Here is a 21,502-nt window from a genome sequence, read left to right on the forward strand (position 1 = left end):
CTCCGTTTACTATGTCTGAAAAATATCCCCACGTTAAATGTCAACCTCAGCGCGTGCTTCTATACCTACACAAAAAACCGCGATACCATAAACCCGCGATATGATAGAAAACAACTATAAGTAGGTCATAGACAAGAGAAGATGATAGAGGTGTTTAGTACTTTTTTAAAACAACAGATTTTTTTTATATTAATGTTATCCTGAGGGCATTGAAATGAGTGTTGTTGACACATTCATCACAGTAGAGAATTAATTAAAAAAGCAATTAATTGGAGTAAATGTCAAATGGTTTCAAACTCTGTATAATAATACTTTTAAAAATGTTATTAATTGTGCTGTTATATCTAATTAAATTGACAAATTGAAAATGAACTATTATATATTTATTAATAATGCAACTATATAGTTTTTGTTTCAAGTATTATTATGTTCTTATTTTAAATAATTTTTAATCAGATTCAATTACAGTCGTTCAATTCATCACAATTTTAAAAACATGCATAAATAATCATAACAATGCAAAGTAATGTCATTTAATTCCAGCATTCTACTAGATTTCGGAAAGTAATGCATCACATATCTATTAATTTTAATGACAAATTTGTGGAATTGCACATTACTAGCATTGCTTTAAAAATATCTAAGGCATTGTAATGCATTACCATTACATTTAGCATTGCCCCAAGCCTGTAACCAAATGACAGTTTGTTGATGAACAGTTAAGAAACGGAAAAACTATAATGTATAAATAGTGCCTGTTTGGGAGGGTAACAGTTGAAATTGACACTCCGAGGAAACCATTGTCAACCGACGCGAAGCGGAGGTTAACAATGGTTTTCATGGGGTGTCAATTTCAACTGTTATCCTCCCAAACAGGCACTATTTATTTTTTATACTGAATGCCTTAATTTAAGAGAATTTTTGTATTGCTTTTATATAGAAATGACGTGATTCTACGGCGAACCGTACGCGCATAATTTACGCGCATGTAACAATTCGTTGTGTTACCCGTTGCTAAGTGTGTTGCTAATACTGAGGGTAATAGAACGGATAATCAACTGCGTCTAAACCAATCAGATTTCAGTATTTAACATGAAAGTATAAGTAAAGTTAATATTAACTTTTTTTTTCATGGACTTCATCGACTATTAATTATTCAAATCAGGTGTCGTTTATGGTATCTATAACTGAATCCACAATCTGTTGTATTGTACCTCATTATATAATCAAAGTACTGAGAGTACTGAAAGACGGGGTCTTGTAAGTTTGAATTTGTAGTTGTCCTGGATTTCCTCAAATATGCTTCCAAAATTTGTAAGTTTGAATTATTTGTTACAATCTATGTTAATTCGGCTTTTTTGTAATTGTCTGATACTTTATCTCAATTTTACTCTATTCCGGCCTTCATAATTGTAGAAAATTGACACAAAGGTATATTATGTAAAATAAGACCCCAAGGAAAAATTTTAAAAATTACTACTAACCGGGAAAATCAAACAACTATATCAAAGTTCATGTAGATAATTTTAATCATTAGATTTATTCAATTTTGTGATCCAAGGGAAAATCCACAAGTCGGGCGGTATCTGTAATAAAAGTTTTATGAAAACCCCCCGAAAACTCTAAAACTGCTGAATTAACAAACAAAGTGAACATTTGTATACCGATAACAAACACGGGCACCTGACGTAAGAAACATTTTTTTTACAATAAGATTCCAAGAACTGAGACAATAAAAAGATGTGTCACGGTCGCCATTTTGATTTTTAAGACCGACTTATCTGACACGATTTTCTTCATTTGCGATTCATGCAAAATTAATAGGTAAAAATAAATCCGTTCGCAACTTACTACTTTTTTGTGTAAAATCGTGCATCACCCACACGAATTACGATACAACCGTTCCTTTCATTAAAAATCATACTCCGAAAATCAGATACATAAATAACAGAGATTGTCAATTTCGCCATTAGCGTGTAAATGTTACTGGACCAACCTTACTACAAGTGCAACAGCAATCTTGTATAAGTCATTAAATTTAAACCTGATAGTAAACATGAACATGAACCTGTAAATATTTTAAGCATGTTTTATTTATGAAATATTTACAAAAACTCATTATTTAGTTTTTTAATTACTTTTTTAAAACTTATTGACTTTCACAAAGTAATGGTAATGCATTACTTTACTCATGTAATGGTAATGTAATGCATTACTTCAAGAAATTAAGTAATGGTAGTTTAAATGCCCTAATTCATGAAGTAATGGTAATGTAATTCATTATTTTACAATGTAATTCACCCCAAGCCTGATTCCAACTTAGGCGGAAAAAATGAACATTAACATTTAACTTGGTTCTTCAATCGATAAGATTGTATATATAATATGATGTATAAGTCTTCAAAAATGTATAATCTATTATAGATTTTGCTTACAATGCATTGTTTAAAATTTAAATTCAGTTTAATCAACTAAAGAGGCAATGAACGAGAAGGCAAATTCAGATTTTTTTTTATTTTTCTTTGTGCAAAATTCCTTTAGAGACGAACAGCAGTCATACCACAAGTAGACTGGAAGCCAATGAAACACCTATTTAATTTGTTAAACATCTGTTTAACCGTCCCGATTTTAACCTCAGCTTGCGCATGAAGTTTGGTAGTATTAAGGTGAAAGATTGTCAAAATAAAATTCACAACTTTTCAAAAATGGCACATTGCTTTGGAAACTTTAATTTCGATTCCACCATCAACCTCTTCTATTGATTATTGAGCTCGTAAACCAACTGAATCGTCAACGGCGCTGTGCATTCAGTTACGTAACTCATTCCACATTTGAACCCGAGCAAGAATATTTTGATCAATAAAACTATTTGTTTATTTTCTAAATAGAATTTTGTTTATACACAGAGGACTTAAACAGATTTAATGCGTGTTTTTATAATACATATTTACTGAAATGCATGAAAACTTTCTGCACTATTTTCTTACGCGTACACTCAATTCATGTGTTCTACGCGTGCCCTCCGGTTTGAGACTTCGGCTGACAGTAAACCAATAGACGGGGTCACGTGACCCCGTCTAAAAATGATAAATTGTTTAGCGAATCAAAATATCGTTTTGGCAACTAGAGCATAGGTCAGTGCATTGACTCTTGATGAACAGCCCAGTAGAAATGTTAACAAAAGTTTAAGTGAAGAAATCACGTGATTTATATCTTACCTATGATATCATCAAATGATATTTTATTGCGTGGACCGTGAGGTCCAGGCAGAAAATATATAAGCGAGGTTAAACCGGATGCTATGGGGAAAATTCAGCCTGCGCATGAGCGAAATGCGAAATGGGTAGCTCAGGGAACCAGGCTAGCACATGTTTATCTGAATTTGGATCGGGATTCCGTGCCATGTGCACACATAAGTTCAAAGGCGCTGTAATTGTAAAGTTGTCGGTAAACAGTACAGAATCAAAGTATTCCTTTTAAAGAAATGATTGGCATGTGATATGAACTATCAGTATAATGAAATAAGTAAATGCTATTCCGAAACTACAACATGCATCAAATAGCATGATTTGCAATGTTTTGTTGTTTTCCGAATACACATGTAACTTAACTTTACTTTTATAGTAGGCGAGGCTAGAGTACTTCCCAGTTAAATTTTTTTAAGCATTTAAGTATGATTGAATAATTATGTCATTGTATAAAAGTTTAAATCTCAAGAAAAATGCATCAAAATATGAAATTTTTAACTTACACAAAGCTGTCACTGCATAGTTAACGAAGTAGTGCGAATCGTAATGTGTGCGTAAATATATAGTAGAATTCACCGAATGCCTGATACTATACATGTAAACTTCATTCATAGATAGATCATAATAATTTTAGAAGTATGAACCCTTTAAATTCTGACATAAAAAGTCAGGGCTATATATACGTAATACAACGTACAAATTTAGTGGTTAAAAGCAGAGGGCTAGAGTCGGTGGAATCTCTGATAATCTTAAGGCTTTCACGTTTTCGTTGGAAACACATGCAAATGGTCCACGTATTGTAGTCCTTTTTAAAGGACAGCAACTTGTATAATGCATTTAACATCAATTACTTATGCTTAGCTTTAGATGAAATATAGCATTCTTTATCATTAAGAGAGAATTCTGTCGATATTAAATTGAACAACCAAAATTGACACAAAGTATTTGAATCAACTTACCAAAAATTAAGAGTCTGCAAAGAAAAAACAAAACTAAATACGTTTGCATAGCCAAGGTTTGTTTCCGATTATGAAGAATTTTTGCGAACAACAATGATATATCAAATCCCTCATAATTCATTAATGATTAATTTCAATCCATCGAAATGGCATGTTTATAGACAATAGCAGTGATGTTATCATCATTGACTGTTCTGCCTATGGTTTTGTTGAAAGAGGTCGTTTTACATGGAGCATTGTACAATAGTAATGTCAGATCAGCCTATGTATAGCATTTAAAAAGGAAAACAGCTAGACCAAGAATTATTCTTAAAGATTCCAAAATATTTAGGCCATTCTTTATTTATTTTCTTCGTAGGGTAACTCGACACATCAATATATTAGAATCCATTTTAAAATTTGATTTTGCTAGAAAGAGACCAATATAGGATTTTAATTATTTTGTATGATTTTTTTGTTTTCTAAATAGAAAATAGAAAAAATAGTTTTGGCTGCTATTGATATTTCAGATGTAAAATTTGGTCTCAATTGGTGAATTTTCAATTCAACGGTCAAATACGGCCAATTACATTTTATGATTTTTTTAAAAACGTATTTATGAAATGAAAATCGATAATTGTTTTTAATTTTTAAATCTATGAGTAAAATCTACATATTGATTGTCGGTTGTAATTACCATTCAATTATAACTAAACAAGAAATCAAAATGGAAATGTGAAAGTCAAGAAAAATAACGAAATCTTAAACTCAAACTGATATCCATTTTAATTATACTGATCCCAGACAAAATCATGTAAAGTTCTGCACATATACCAATTCTATATGAATTTTATTTTTCTTTGTTTTAAAATGTATTATACATTAAAATTGAATTGATCTTATAACGCATATCGATTTCTCTGAGTAAACTGCAGTTTGGTTTGTAAAAATTAAATTAATTTCTAAATATATTTTATCCGAATAAATATAAATTTAGTTTCTCTAAACAATTAAACGTAGAGGCACTGAAACATATCATTATTAACAGACTCTATGTTGAATATATATTCTTCTTAAAAACTGCAAATGCAAAGAGTATTATAACTATTTGTCAAACATCTTTCAAAAGCTAGAATCATAGATAATTGCTTTCATCTTCTTTTATTTTTGTACCTTCCCCCTACCCCCTGTTTTATTTTTAATTGTATTTCTATTCTTTCCTTCCTCCCCAAGGGTGAATTGAATCAAAATCAAATGCTGGTAAATCCTGATTTAACGAAACACACTTTCTTATGTATGTGTATTATGTTTGTGTCTATGCAAATGTACATGTCATATATGCATGTTTTTAATCACCCAATTTCTACCCCTTCTTCATTTCGCCGCCCCCATTATATACCCCCCAAAAATATCAACATCATGACGATAATAAGATTATACTGCTGAAAATGTACACTTGTGTATATACATCTATATAATTATATTATATTAGAGAAATGTATTAATCAAATGTATTATAAGTTTATATGTCTCTTATATCACTATGATTTGTTCTTTCTTTTGTGAAAGTTGTATTTAATAAAAAAAATATTATCCGAATAAGTTTTTATCAATCGGGATCGGATAGAATTTTATAAAAAAAAAATTGAATTAAGTTTGAATTTCCAGCTCAATTTTCTTGTAAAATATCAATGATTGATTAATGTTTTGTGTGACTGTTGGTTATTTTTTTAGGATTGTATCCATGGATTAAAGAGATACTAAAACATACCAAATTTAATTTTTCCACTCAGCTGTAACAAAAAGAGTTAAGGCCATGTTATGTATATATCATCCAATTCAGTTTAGATTTTCAGGTTAAACTTTTTGTTTGTTCTTTATTTCAATTTGAAAAGAATAGGTTTATAAAACTATAAAGAACATGCGCGGATCCAGAAAATTTTCACGGGAGGGGGGAGGCGATTATTTCAGTCTGCCGGGGTAGGGAAGGGGGTTCGAGGCAGAGGCATATATTTTTTTTTTAATGGTATTAAAAGAAATTTGAATTTTACGGGGGGGGGGACCCCTGATCCCCCTCTAGATCCGCGCATGAAGAAAAATTCTGGTATAATATATACGGAAAAAAATTATGATTCAACTTATTGCATAATGTAATTAATTTGTTAATTGTTAATTCCCGCGCTCGCGCGGGTTATCATTTAGGAGATTTAGAATGAAACAAGAATGAAAGGTTGATAGCGTGTATTTCATTTGACGATGACTGCGCAATTTTGTACTTGACTTTTGTTCAAGATTTGTAGCGTTGATATCGATTATCGGCCATACAATCTTCACAGGAAGTGTAACATTAGCTGCAGTGTTCCATAACGGTAGTGACACTTCTTTTATCTACAGTATTAATATAATGAGACAAATCGATGAACTGCTTATGAAAAATAGATAACATCCAGTAAACGTATAGTAATATTATATAAATAGTGCCTGTTTGGAAGGGTAACAGTTGAAATTGACACCCCGAGAAAACCATTGTCAACCGACGCGAAGCGGAGGTTGACAATGGTTTTCGAGGGGTGTCAATTTCAACTGTTATCCTCCCAAACGGGCACTATTTATTTTGTTATACTGAATGTCTTCATTTTTAAGAAAATTTTACTGCTTTAAATAGGAATAACGTGAATTCTACAGCGAACCATACGCGCATAATTTCGCGAATGTAACATTTTTTAATGTTACCCGTTGCTAAGTGCGTTGCTAACGCTGAGGGTAATAGAAAATATTATTAACTGCGTCTTAACCAATCAGATTTCAGTATTTAACATGAAAGTATAACAAAATGTAAATATTTCATGACAAAACAGAAATATAATGGCAAACAAACAGAACCAACACAAGTGATAATTTCATTTTCCATTTCATTATTCATTATTACCTTGTTTGAAGATTCGACATCTTCTTTATAATTGAGTCATATTAACGATTGGATATAAGTTTGGGATTGATACGTGTACGTCTATGGGTAGGCGTGGAGCTATTTTACAAGTACATATACTTGAAACTGTTTGTAGCATATCAGAATAATTAGATTCAACACATTCAACATGTTCAGCATTCACTCACTATTTTTTAAATAAATTTATAGTTTCATTGAAACCAGACGACGCACAGTCGTCCTTAATTTATCGCTTGTTTCACTTAAACAACATCTGATTTACATTAAATCTATAGTTTTTAGAGCGCTAAGCATAGCTCAGTGCTTTATTGTCGTTAAACTTCTACTTCTGGTGCATCGAATAACCGCCCCTGAGGAAATATACAGAAGCTGAAATGTCATATACATAGATCTGTTATATACATAGAGAAGCTGGGTAGCGCTTTTCAGTACTGTCAGTACTTTGATTTCTTAAGTTTTTAACTCTGTGAACCTAATTTTTCCTCTACACGTCTTGCACAGCTTGTAAAAGTACGCAGTGTGTAGAACGTATGGCGTAATATACATAACATTTGTGAAATCCGCCAGTTATTCGTATTTCAAAAGACATCAAAACATGGTTTCTATGCAACTAATATGTTATGCACCCATCTTTACGTTGATACTTTATTAATGTTATCTAATACCTATGAACCACCATTTTTCTGTCCAAACAGCATTGAATTATATATTTTTTTACATTGTTTTTTATTAAAATCATCAAAAACGTTATGCAGAGTGTTATTTTACAGAACTGTTATGACGATTTGGGATATATATAGAAAGATAAACAAAAGATGATTGATTCATTTTGTTTGAAAAGCAATATCAGCTATACAATCTTCACAAAAGTGTAACAACAACTGTAGTGTACCATGATGGTCTGTGTGCAGTAATAAAAATACGGAATAATGACTGCTAATGAAATATTGATTACATCCAATGGTACCATAGTAATGAAAAGATAAGTGTGTCCTTGATTATAAATAAAGACAAGTACATTTATAGCGATATACAACAATTTTCGTCGTTTAACCAATTGTTAAAAGGTTTGTAATGTGTTTTTTTTAATTTAGGCACTTTATATACGAATAAATATCAATAAACACCCACAAACGGTTGCTTTGCAACCACTTTGACGTAGATACATGCACCCATCATCTGTTTATTACTAATATCATTTAATACTGATAAACCACAATCTTTCTGTTTAAATAAATGAATTATTGTCATAGTTGATCATTTCTCTTAGAATAGAGTTTGTGGTATTTACAAGTACTCCATTTGATGGTTTTATTCTTTAATTATATTCGAGGTTTGGTTTTCCAAGATTAAGAAATATTTTGTAATCCGTTCATCATCTTCTATCTAGTTTGCTTTAGACCTTATTGGACCTTCTGTATCTTTTTGTCATATAGGCAATTCAATGTCCTAAAGTTATTAAATTCTCATAAAAAATGGTATTATGTTGACTAAATTCAATTCTTTTAAAAATCTATTTTTGATTAAGGCTATTTTTTGTCTCATGTTTTATGGGTTTTTCTTGGGGGGGGGGGGGGGGGGGGGGGTTTGGCTTGCGCTTTGCATATAACATAAAAATTCTTCGACTTTGCATTTAAAAAGTTCCTAATTATTTGTTTAGAATCTAGAATCTAGGACATTTACTATTTTGCAATAATATCATTGTTTTTCAAAAAATTATATATTCAGTTTCTAATAACTTAATCTTTGGATGTTTTAAAGATATTACAAAATTCAACGCAACTTTCTTCTAATAATATTTTCAAGCTAGAAGCAAAAGATTTTACTCATGAAAATATAGTATTTTGTATTTTCGACTGAAATGTTTATCTTGAATAGTGCACCAAGTATCACATCTTGATTCGGGATGCTCTGTATCCCATGCATCAATAAGTTTAGTTAATTTAGTACCAGTTGATGCTTACTTTTATCTGGTTTGTCATTCCAACATCAGTCAAAATCCACCGCATACATTAATTGTGTTTCCTTAATAATTGTTTGTATTTATTTTTTTTTAAATCATTCCTTTTGGTTTGATCATCAGTTGGAAATAAATGTTTACAATCATGAAAATTTCCAATCGATTTCAACATTAAATATTGATTCTATACCATTGATCAATTTCTTTATGAAGTACCTCAATACTCAAGTTTCGTAAGTAATACCGGGACTATAGTCACTAAATAAACGAAAGTATTTAGTATTGCATTAAATGAATTTTTTGCATTGAAATTAATTTTTTTCATATATCACCCCCTTTATATTTACCGAGAGGATATGTAATTTTTTCATAACTGTTATACTTTCGAGTAAAGCACATATACATAACGTATAGCAACATCATTGACAGACATGCCGGGACCGTATTATTCATCCTTAATGTGTTTCAGGTAGATCAAGGCGGGCTATATTGTGACCATAAGTGTCTACGTTTCCTATTCAGTGCCCATGTCGGATGAAACATCACGTCCGGAAAAATAATTTAGAATCAGATTGTCGGGCGCTTAATTCTCGAAACCTGTTTGTTTTAGCACACTGCTTGCTGTTTTCTTTTACGTACGTTCTGCTTCTACTTTGGACGGCCACATTGGTAACTTTCATATATATATATATGCATCTTCTCGACCACTGTGCTGAAGATTTGCCCCAGGATGTTCTTACTCAGCCATGCTTGTTGTGTATTTTTCGTTCCTACTTTGTTGGGCCTGGTTCCTCGTGTATCATTGTATGAAGATTCTGCAATCCTTTTGATTTATTCACTTATGAATCCTTGCTTTCGACGTCCATAAGGACGTATTGAGGCTACAGGTAAAATGGGAACCCTTCAGAAAAAGAAAAACTTTACCTTTGGATACTAAATACGAACTAGTTAAAGCTATTGATAAGAAAACAAAGCCTAAATCTGAAAAAAGCTTACTAGAACATTTTGGGATAACCCCGAGTACGCTGACGATGATTTACAAGCAGCGTTCAGCAGTGATTGAAGCGGCTGAGTCCAGTGATTATTCCAAAAAACGTTAAAGAGTGCGATCAAGGAATTATAGTGAGGTTGAAGGTTTGTTTTAAACTTTAAATGTTCTTCCGGATTTGTAGATCGATTAAAAACGGCGTGGAATTACATATAAAGCAGTCTGTGATGAAAGCGAGAGTGTTGATAGAAAATTAACCGATTACTGGATAAACAACAAATTAACTAATTTAATAGCAGATTATGAAGCCATTGAAAGATACATTCAATGCCCACATATTCCCTTTCCTACCTTACTTTCGTTATCCCAAAAGTCACACAAAAGATATGGATGAAAATGTCATTTATTTAATTTATTTAAAATTAATTCTTCTGATATGTTCAAAGTTTAATTGTCGGTTTTGAAAACTGCCATGACGCTAGTCTAGGTGAAGCAGGTAGAACATGTAGCAATGTTAATACTGTTGGGTAGGTACATGTACATACGTGCATTCACGAAACATATCGTAAACAAGCACTTAATGAATAAATTCCCAAGAACAAAACGTTGAATTGGAAAAATATTTATACACAATTAGAAACTTATTCTAACAAATTTCTGATGCAAAGAATTAATTCATGTAAAGTCAAAAGATACATCAAATTTGTCAAAAACATTTAAGGAGCGCGGTACAACACTTCTATCTCGTTCTGGCTAATGCGACAAGATCCAAAATCATTATTTGAGACAACATCAACACACCATACTTATGCCAGCGTTGCCATAGTGCTTGGAAAAGGTATGCACTTTCGTTTTCTCTAACATTAAAACACTAACAAACATTATCGCCTTTAAACGCATGATGATTAATGCTTAATTTTGTTAAAATTAAATAATTTTAAACAATATTTATTTGTCTTAAATCTCAATTTTAATGTATACCATATTGTATATTGCATGCCACTTTCGTTTTTTTATTCTATGATGGTTCATTTGAACAATACCAACATTTGATAAAGCAAAGATTAAACTGACTTTGTCAAAACATTGTTAAAATGTACGCATTGCAGACGATGTTTTAATAATTCAGAATTCCCCTTTTATTTTTGAGATTTCTCAAGAAAACGCGCTTACTTTTTTTCATTGTACAGTTTTCAAAACGAAATTTTTATATTCTATAGCTATTCTTCGGCCCTGTTGTAAGTTACGTGTTTCTTTCTGTCATAATTGTAGCAAAGTAATATCATTGATTTATGTCTAAATAATGAGCAATGATCTAGCAATGTCACTATTTTTCTAATATTTGTTAAGATAGTTAAAAAAAAATGAGGTATAGCGCATTTTCCTATTAGAAGGTATGAGATATTCCATATTGTGACGTATTGTTTATCGAAATAAACATTAAAACGAAGTGTAATTATATAATTAGCTTCTTTTCCGAAATTGTATCGTAGCGCTAAATTCTAAACCGATGGAAGTATTTCAATATTAATGTACTTTAATTTACATTATTATCGACAGATGTCCCGTATCACATTAAACAGAAGTAAGTTTGACTAAATTAGATACAGGTGCCTGTTTAAATATTTGCCAAGGTTTCCGTACAAAGACCACGTAAAAATAGCATTACTTCAATATACTACAATACCTGTAAAACACAATTTTAACCAGATTGTTCTGGTATAAAGTTGGTTAAAGTACTTAAATATCTAATTGTTTATTGAATACTTACTTTTGTGCAATATATCTCACAAAGAAATAAGAACATCACTTTTACAAGACAAGTCGCAACAGTCTACAACAAAAGACATCTTCCCCCCTGTTGAGGACAACTCTCCCCCATTGAAGCGAAATTATAATTTTTAATTTGTTGTACAAATTTATTACATACTGTACATCTCAATGAACAGTAAATTTTCTATATTTTTTACAACGTTATTGTTTTTATTAAATATCTTTTTATATATATACAAATCTTTCAATTTCAGTTTGAATTTATCAAGTTATTTATGAATTCATTTGTAATTAACGAATTTTTATGATTTTTAATCTGTTCTTCATTTTGATCAAACGTTTTTCCTTAAGGGGTTTGTGCGGCCATCTTGTACATTTGAAGATAAGAATGTAAACATTTCTTGAACTGGCGTGTTTCTGCCCGAAACTTGCCAAAAGATATAAAAGCAATAAATATGAAGTCCTACATGTCTTTTTGTTTAAAAAGTATTATTGCATACAAGGACAGGACGATGCTTTTTCGATCACTTAAAACAGCTAACGAACTGAACAGCTACAGACTTATTTTGAAAAATATGAAGTGTTCATTGGTGTTCTCTCTACAACCACTTGTAGAGTAAAAGGTCTCTATAAGCTAGCGTATTTATAAGTTGTAACTTTGTCTCAAAGTAGGGTACCCTATACTTAAAATGGGATTTAAAAACCACAACATATATTTGTGTATGTCTATGGCGGTACATTTATACGAAAGCCGAGAAGGATCATTCGAGATTCGAGATTCGAAATACGAGATTCGAAATACGAGATTCGAGATTCGAAATTCGAGATTCAATATCTAAACTAACGAATCAAATCATGGATCTGAAACCTGTATCCTAGCAACATCAAACTGTTCTAAATAGAGATCATTCGTACATGCTCTTTCCTACAAATAAATGTCTTAATAGCTCTTATATAGTGGTTATAAAATGGTTAAATTAACATTGATGAATTAACCCCACACAGTATAAACAATTAAATTAGAAATAACACTGTTGGCTTTGCGAATCTAAGTGGTTTTGTTTGCCCTGTGTGTATTCCCCCCCCCCCCCCCCCGAACAATTTTAACCCGAAGTGTATTCGCCCCAACTGGGTAAAAATCGGCTCGCGAAGAAAGATCTGTTTAATCTAAATGTTTTAGCTATGAAACGAAACTCAATGAAATAATCGACATGTCAATATATAGGTTATGATAAAGTTTTAAACCATAGAAGATATAATGATTTACAACCTCAAAGACAAAAATCCAGATAAGAATAGTGTATTGTAGGGTATGGCAATGCCATTGTCGATAAGAGAGAGAGAGAGAGAGAGAGAGAGAGAGAGAGAGAGACAGACAGACACAGACAGACAGAGAGAGAGAGTTTTGTAGTGTCAAATTCAGTTTAATTTAGAATTTGAAATTGATTTAATTTGTTACAAGCATATATAGACAATAATGAAGCCTCTAAAACGAGAAAAGAGAGGAGGTAGCTAGGGTAGGGCAGACCAACTAGCAAGCTTTAATTTTAACGGTGTTAGCGCACCTGTGATTTACATCGACTCTCTCTCTCTCTCTCTCTCTCCCTCTCTCTCTCTCTCTCTCTCTCTCTCTCTCTCTCTCTCTCTCTCTCTCTCATCACCTAGCATTTCCTTTTCCGTGAGGGGGTTTGGGGTATTTGTGATGTCTTACATTAGCTAGCGAAAATGATAAAAAAAACATGAAATTTTCTTTAAATTGTGTGCGGATGTTGTACGCCAATAATCTGTTTTCAGTATATACATTTCAAGAGGGGGGGGGGGGGGGGGGGGGGGGCTATATAGTCCTAATTAATTTGTCAGTTATTCTGTCCCCACTTTGTTTTCTCTTCGTTTTCCAGGGTTTTTTTTTTATTTGGCTCGGCAAATTAATATAAAACTTTCTGTGTAGCTTCATAACGATGCACTGTAGATAAATTATGAGTAGTTTTACTTTTGATAAACAGGTACATATCCGTACTTGAATTTTAATTTGACTCTTATAATCGGATTTAATATTCCAATAATTATAGGGTAGGAAAGAGTAGACGGGACTTTTTTGCGCATATCCTACTGTACCATTCATTCAACACAGATATTAGCACTCATCGAGTTCGACTTGCTTTCCTTTTCTTTCATCCACTGGATTTAAAGCTATTAATTGTTTCATTTTTTTAAGGGGAGGGAGGTGGTGCCGGTAAAGGACATGTATTGCTTGTGGCAGTTGTGTTATACTCTCATTTGTTATAATAGGTAATACTACATATTGATATAAAATGAAAGTTTCCAAATTACACTGTACATAGCTTCTATCACGCATTTTGACCCGTGCGATAGTTTAAAACAATTTTCAAAGCATTTAATGTAATTCAACCGATCATTTTTGTAATTTAATTTTCTTGATCCCCGCCTGATACGTCCGCCTTCTTGTATATTAGAATTACATGTACGTGGACCATATGTACACATTAACTTAATCGGCTATGTTATGGGACGATAACATTTTTTATCAATGTATTTGCAGGATATGTAACAAATAACAGCCTATATGTGGGTTTTTGCACTGATTATTTGAGATAATTTGCCGCCATCTTTTATGCATTCCACACACCACTCACAGTTTCTTTATTTGGTGTTCTGTGTGTATGGCGACAAATTGGTATATTTGCACCACTCACCCCTTGTAGCTTCATCCTGATTACATTTTATCTGGCTAAGTGTAATGTAGTAGTATATCAAATACACACATCTTTGTTTGCAGTGCTTATTTACATCTTTAGAGATTTACTTACAAAAAAAGTAAACATTTGTATGACTTATATGTAATTATTGTCAATTTTGGTGCGGTGGGGGGTAGGGGGTAGGAAACTACAGAGAAACTTAACTTGGCTGTGAAACATATGCTTTTATTCTTTCTTGTTGATATATCAATGAATGAATTATAATAAAATATATGTACAACAATTAATTTTGAAATATTCATGCACCATCAAATAAAAGGTTTTACTGTTCTCTGCACAAGAAATCGGCAATGTGAACAAATTGGCACCCTATCATCCCTACCTTTAATTGTAGAGAGTAGGTATCCTTCTATATTGAAAACAATTCCAAAAGTAAGACTCAAAATAAGTTGTTAACTGAGGAAAAGGAAAAAAAATTGTATTTATTAATAATTCCGTATGATGTGATAATATCTCAATGATTTGTTTATAATCATAGTACTAGTGTATCACTGTATGCATACATAAAAACGATAAGTAATGCTTATATTTATTAGTGAAACAGGACAGATTATTTATATTTAGATTATTTCGATACATGTACTAATCTTCATGCGGGGATCTAGAAAGGAGGGGGTCAGGGGATCTGGACCCCCTCCTCGGGAAAATTGGAGCTTATTAAATTTACATAGTAAATTTTTTTAAAATTGGCCTAGGCCCCCCTACAGAAAAAATTAGCCACGCTTATGAAGTTCTCTACCATAACCGCATTTTTACACAAAAGGGGTGAATAAACCCGGGTTTTAAACTATTACTGGTGGCGAAATAGCTTAGGGTTCAAACGCATCAGGTGGAAATGCACCAGGGCAAACAAAATCACTTAGATCCGCGAAGCACACTACATTATTACTAGTCTACTTAGATATTCTGTGTAAAAGTAAATACAAATAATTATTTAGTTAGGTAGGGAGAAGTAAACATAGCATTTATTTGTATATAAGAGCATGTACGTATGATTTTTATTTAGAACAGTTTGATGTCGCTAGGATACATATTTTCAGATCCTTGATTTGATTGGTTAATTTAGATATTGAATCTCGAATTTCGAATCTCGAATCTCGTATTTCGAATCTCGTATTTCGAATCTCGAATCTCGAATGATCCTTCTCGGCTTTCGTACATTAAGAATATATTTTCATTGAAACATAATGTATATTTTTTTTAGAAGGTTACTTTTTTGGACCCCTACCCCACTTCTAAAGAGAGTTTACTTCAATTTGTACTTATTAACTGAAACATCTTCCTAATAAAATGTATATCAAATTCAACACGGATTGTTTTGAGTTTACATTTACTTTTTTTTTTTAAATGTAACGTCAATGTGTCTCCACCAACACAGGAATTCTAAGGATAGATTGGATTTGTCTTGTTTTTAAAAATAGATCCCATGCCGACTGATAAAAATAGGGTACCCTATGTTGAGGCAAAGTTATAACATAAATGCGCAAGATTCAAACTTTTTCTCAACAAATGGTTTTATAGAACCCCCTTAATATTTTTCAGATCTTATTTTAAATCCTCAAAATAAGTCTCTAGCTGTGCAATTTGACAGCTGTTTCAATAATTTGAAAGGCTTTGTCCTGTCTGTCCTTGTATGCATAATTTGCATACCCGACAACTTGTAGAATTTCATATTTATTGCTTTTATATGTTTTTTGCGTTGGTAACAGTTTTGTCAAATTAGGACAAAATCAAGCCAGTTTTCATTTTTATCCTCAAATGTAGAAGATGGCCGCACATTCCCCTTTAGGACGACAGACCCAATTTATTTCTACAGGTGATTTTCTCCAGATTTGTCTAAGGAGTTGGAGCAACTAAAGATGTATTAAAATCAAAGAGTAACATTAAATAGAAAAAGATTTTTAGTAGGGACCATTTCAAAAATATTTTTGCATCATTCCTTTTTTTCGGTTATACATAATGGAAGAGGCCGTTCTAGTAAGAGAATAATATTGTTTAAAAAATTAAGCAATAGATTTTCTATCTTAACTGAAATATGATGTTTATAATTTGTTAATGAATGAATATTCAAAAATATTACAGAGTAGCATGCCAAAGTGCATTCTTCTTTTCCTTCAATTTTCATGAAAATGCTAAACAAAATCTGCAAGAAATATGTTTATGTACATCATTTTGAGGTTGATTTAATGTACGAGACAAAACAACTATAGGGTTGTATTACACATTTTTTTTTTTTTGAAAAACAATATTTCGAAACAGGGGCGATAAGACCTTTATTAGGGTGAGTTATCTAAGACTGGTGTCAAGATAACTTGGGGGGCGAGATGTTCACCATAACTCACAAAACCTGAAGATCATATTGATACAGTGTAAAAGAACTAAACTTCTTTTAAAAATTGCTTGTTCGGTAATTGTGAAATTTTTAACAAAATATTGTATACTATTAAAAATGATGTTTGCAAAAACACTACATTGTAGCCGAATCGTATACTAAATGCAATCTACCTCTCGTTGCGTGTTTCTAAACAATGGCATATTTTTAGTCCTGCGAAACATAACTTGTTGTTTTGGTTTATTTTAAACTCGCAGTGTTCGTTTTTCTTTCGCCTTTTTTTTTTTACATTTCATATTATTTGATTGATAAGTCGGGGTTTTTGTGTTATTTTATTTTGTTTTTATGTAATGTGTTTTGGTTAATTTTTTTGTGTGGGGTGTATCTGTTTTGTTGTTGCGATGTTGCATATTTTGATCATAGTATATCTTTTTTGTTGTTATTGTTGCGATGTTGCACATTTTGATCATAGTATCTTTTTTGCTGTTGTTGTTGCGATGTTGCATATTTTGATCATAGTATCTTTCTAATTTTTTCTAAAAAAGTATCAGCGGTAACGATTGATTACAGTATAACATATTATGCTAATATTCAAATGTTCTATGGATAAAGTAAAACAGCATGTTTAATTTCCTAATATGTGCATGGCAATATCTAGTACATTGTATATAATTTGATTATGAATTTTTATTATCGTCCATAATTAATTACTTAATCGTCTGCGGAGTTTTTTGTTTTTCCCCGATTACGACAAAGAACACACGACGGGTGTGACCGGTCAGCAGAGGATACTCTCTCCTCTATGGCACCTGATTCTACCTCTATATTTTTAGAGGTCCGTGTTGCTCTGCTTTGAATTTGTGTTTCGTTTTTATGGATTTTTGAGATGGTTGACAGTTTGTTATTGTCATTTTTTCATGCTTTTAATATATTTTGTAATTTTTTTTTATTCAGGAATATACGCTAACTAATAACCTAAAGAGGACTTGGACAAAGGACCTAGAAATAATTGGCGATGAGTAGAGTTAGACTTGCCGATGTAGACTTGTTTGTCTTGTGTTTGGAAATTTTCGTATTGTTTTGTTTAGAAACTGCTTTTATTGTTTATCTGTTGTGGAAAACAAGGATTAAAAAAGGATCTTTCAATGAGTATGTAAATCTTACTCATGAGTATAATTTATTTGAGATCTTACACTTGGTAGAATTAATAATCGCACGCTTGGAAAATTGCACCCAACCTCTCGCTATATTAAGTTATACATTTAGTTTCCTAGGGAAACGCATTAGTAATAATGCATAATAGAGCGTGTTTTAATTTCATTTTTTTTTAATTTCCCGACAGATTGGTTATAAATCTTAGACATTAATTCGTAAATATTAATAATTAATGCACAGATCATTGTATTCTATAGCTACGTCTATCTATACTACTATATTAAAATAATAGACTCGAATTTTTGAGCTTTAATACCGAGAAAACGGTACTGTCTTTTGTTTTATATATTTTAAACATCATTAGTACTTGAAGATTACCAATATGTTTTTATTATTTCTCAATCAAGCTTCGCCAATTAATAATCAACGAAAATTCGTTTAAAAATCCAGAAATTATCTCGATTTTTTGGATTTTACAAACTTGCACATGCGCATTACATTCATGCTAAATCACTGGAGGCTCTTTAGTTTATGTTTCCACAATATCATATTTGCATGGATAAACCCAGAAAATGTGTCTTATATTCTGTTCATCAAAGGTATACGGGAGAAAACTTTATCTTAGTGCATTTAATATGAAATATCCCGAGAGTTCCGAATGTCAACATGGAGTGTAAATTCAAAGCGAGTAAAAAACTTTGGTGAAAAAGTGTTGAATTCTTATTCATTAAATTGAATTAAATTTTTGAATCAAAATTTGACTGTTATTTTCAATGCAGCCTCATTAATTTTCTCCAAAATCTTACGCAGCGATTCTGCATTTTTTTTCGCTACATCACGGTTATATGGGAGGCATTTTAACTGTGGTAAAGGCCTGTTCCGAGACACAGTTAGATTATTCTAACTAAGCAGAGCGTAGTGAAATTAATAGCAAATTGTTTGTAGTCTTAAAGCTTGGTTTTGTAAATGTTAACAATACGGTGTGTCGATGTATCTATTTCGTATATGTCCGATATAATATGCAATGTCAACCCGTGCACGCACGGGTCAAAATCTGGTAATATCAATGTAACAAAATTAAGCCTATCGGCACCTCTGTTAGGTATGATATATACTATAGTCTTACTTTCTATGTTTTGATAGAGGCATCTGCATGTGAACTACGTTTGATGAATATTTCAATTTGATTTTATCTGTTGATTTCAATTTATTATTGAATTAATTTTTTTGATTAAATAAATGATATAACAAAAATAACTTGTTTAATATTTCATTTCATATAAATAAATGTTCATGTGTTTGGTACAGATCAGTGATTGGACGACATTTCAACGAGTGGAGAAAGCCAATATTTTGCTTTGGAATTCAAGACGAAATAGTTGAAGAATTCTTTGACGATAATCGTCTACATATAGAAAGAGATGACTGGGAGTTGAGTTGTGAAATTGTTGACAGGGTTTTAGATGTCGTTGTTGGAGAGATGGTCAAAGTAGCGAACGAGCGGTTCCCTGGACTCATTTTTGGAGGCACTTTAAAAAAACAAGGCAGCTCAAGGGATGGTTTAAAGGTGTGTGATGCACTGGAATTTGATTTACTTATACCATTTTACATAGAAGATATATGCATGGTTGAGCGAGTCGTTTGTGAAGGGAATGGGTCTCCCATCCCTGGACTTAAAAAGATGGAGATCATGAATTATTTGAAATTTCCATTGTGGGGCGCTAGATACAACTTACTTTATCATGAAAACGAAAAAACATATATAAATGCAAGAAATCTTCAGACAAGAGTCTTTACTTTCATTCTTGATCAAATCAAAAACAGATTTAATATACGATTCAAGAGAGTGACGAAAAATACTTATAACGAATACTCCATAGTGCTAAAGCCTGAGTCGCCCAATTTGAAAATAACAATTAAAGTTAAAAGTAAAGATGGGCTTGATGGTTTTAAAAATCTTTTGGATTCTGGATATAATAATGAAGATTCGTCAGATTTAAACGAAGTGAATCTCGAAATTGACTTAGTTCCAGGTTTTTTATTATCAACTGACACTTATACGTGCTATGCCGATAACGATAGATTTGTATCTTGTGAACGATATGGTGTTATAAAGTGGCTTAAGGAAGGGGATCTAAATATTTCATCAGAAGATGGAGACCTAATATGGCGAAATTCATCTTGTGGGTATGAGAAATGTATATTTGATATTGCGCAGAAAAATCCAGATCAACTTTATATAATGACGGCATGTATAGTGCTGAAAGGATCATTGCGACAATTTGAACCAGAATCAACCGATAAACTCAGAATTGTGTTGCAATCTTACCATTTGAAAACTTTATGTCATTATGGTATCTTGTTTTTGTCGATACTTGAACAGGAATCTACTATTTCTAGTGTAACAGATGCATTGGGATATTTAATGGAGTTCCTTCGTCTTAGTTTAAATGCCGAAAATCTGCCGCATTTCTTTCACGGGAATCCATATCTTGATGCCATGTTTCCTGGGAGTTGTTTTGGAAACGAAAGAAATTTTAACATGTTCGCGAAACACAGTCCAGAGTCATTAGATCAAGCAAGATTGCAATTTTCATGTTTCGCGTATAAACTTCGCAATCTTTATTGTGAAAAACATCTGCTTGACCGCAACACGATTAAACTTTTTGCTGGTCTTTTGTTTGTGTAAAACCAGTATAATTGTTAAATTATGGTGGTTAGTATTCAAAAGAACTATGCAAATAAACTATTTTTAAAGAAATAGAAAAATACTAATCTGATTTAAGTGTAATCCATCGAGGACATTACACAATATATTTTTTCTCGTCATTGAATTTTCAGTAAACTTTTTGTCTAACGAGTTGTTGTTTCTTCAGCATGATAAAAATATAACTGTAGATTAATATAAATTTTAAGTGAATTTTGTTCATGCAAAGGTTAGAAAAAGTCGCAAGGTTAGCGTGTTTTCTTGGAGTCAACCGTGTTTCCCTCTCTCTGCGCAGGCCTATATTTTGCTTATATAAAGCACACTTAAAACAAGAGGTGGTTGTTAAAAAATGATTCTTAAACTAGCTGTTATAAAACCTTTATTGTATACGAAATCACATGATCATTTAGTCTGAGAGGATACAAAATGATACATGTTCAGTAAATTGTAGCCAAAGCCGAGGCAAAATATGAACGTTTCTTACGTATCAACACATATTCTGTTATTTTAAGAGTATGTTCTAAAATTAACCTATTCAGGACCAAAAATACGAGTTCTTGACAGATTAAGATTCTATTTAACAGGGATATTTTTGTCATATATTCCGGTTATGAATTTGAAGTCAATATATATCTTTTGTTGGTCGACGCCATTTTTGTCAGAGGAAGAGAAAT

General features: G+C 31.9%; 1 protein-coding gene across 2 annotated transcripts; it reads left to right on the forward strand.

Moving 5' to 3' along the window:
* Positions 1–10,894: 10,894 nt before the first annotated feature.
* Positions 10,895–20,905, forward strand: LOC128186800 (uncharacterized). 2 transcript variants are annotated; one of them, XM_052856698.1, is made up of 3 exons: positions 10,895–10,922; positions 17,921–18,115; positions 19,430–20,905. In XM_052856698.1, the coding sequence occupies exons 2-3, from the start codon at positions 17,982–17,984 to the stop codon at positions 20,808–20,810; spliced, it is 1,515 nt and encodes a 504-aa protein (XP_052712658.1). In that variant the 5' UTR covers positions 10,895–10,922; positions 17,921–17,981; the 3' UTR covers positions 20,811–20,905. The 2 variants fall into 2 exon arrangements, with proteins under 2 accessions (XP_052712658.1, XP_052712659.1); XM_052856699.1 differs by lacking the exon at positions 10,895–10,922 and adding an exon at positions 16,403–17,801.
* Positions 20,906–21,502: the final 597 nt, after the last annotated feature.

Source organism: Crassostrea angulata, chromosome 6 (genome assembly GCF_025612915.1).
Source record: "Crassostrea angulata isolate pt1a10 chromosome 6, ASM2561291v2, whole genome shotgun sequence".
NCBI classification, from domain to species: Eukaryota; Metazoa; Mollusca; class Bivalvia; order Ostreida; family Ostreidae; genus Magallana; species Magallana angulata.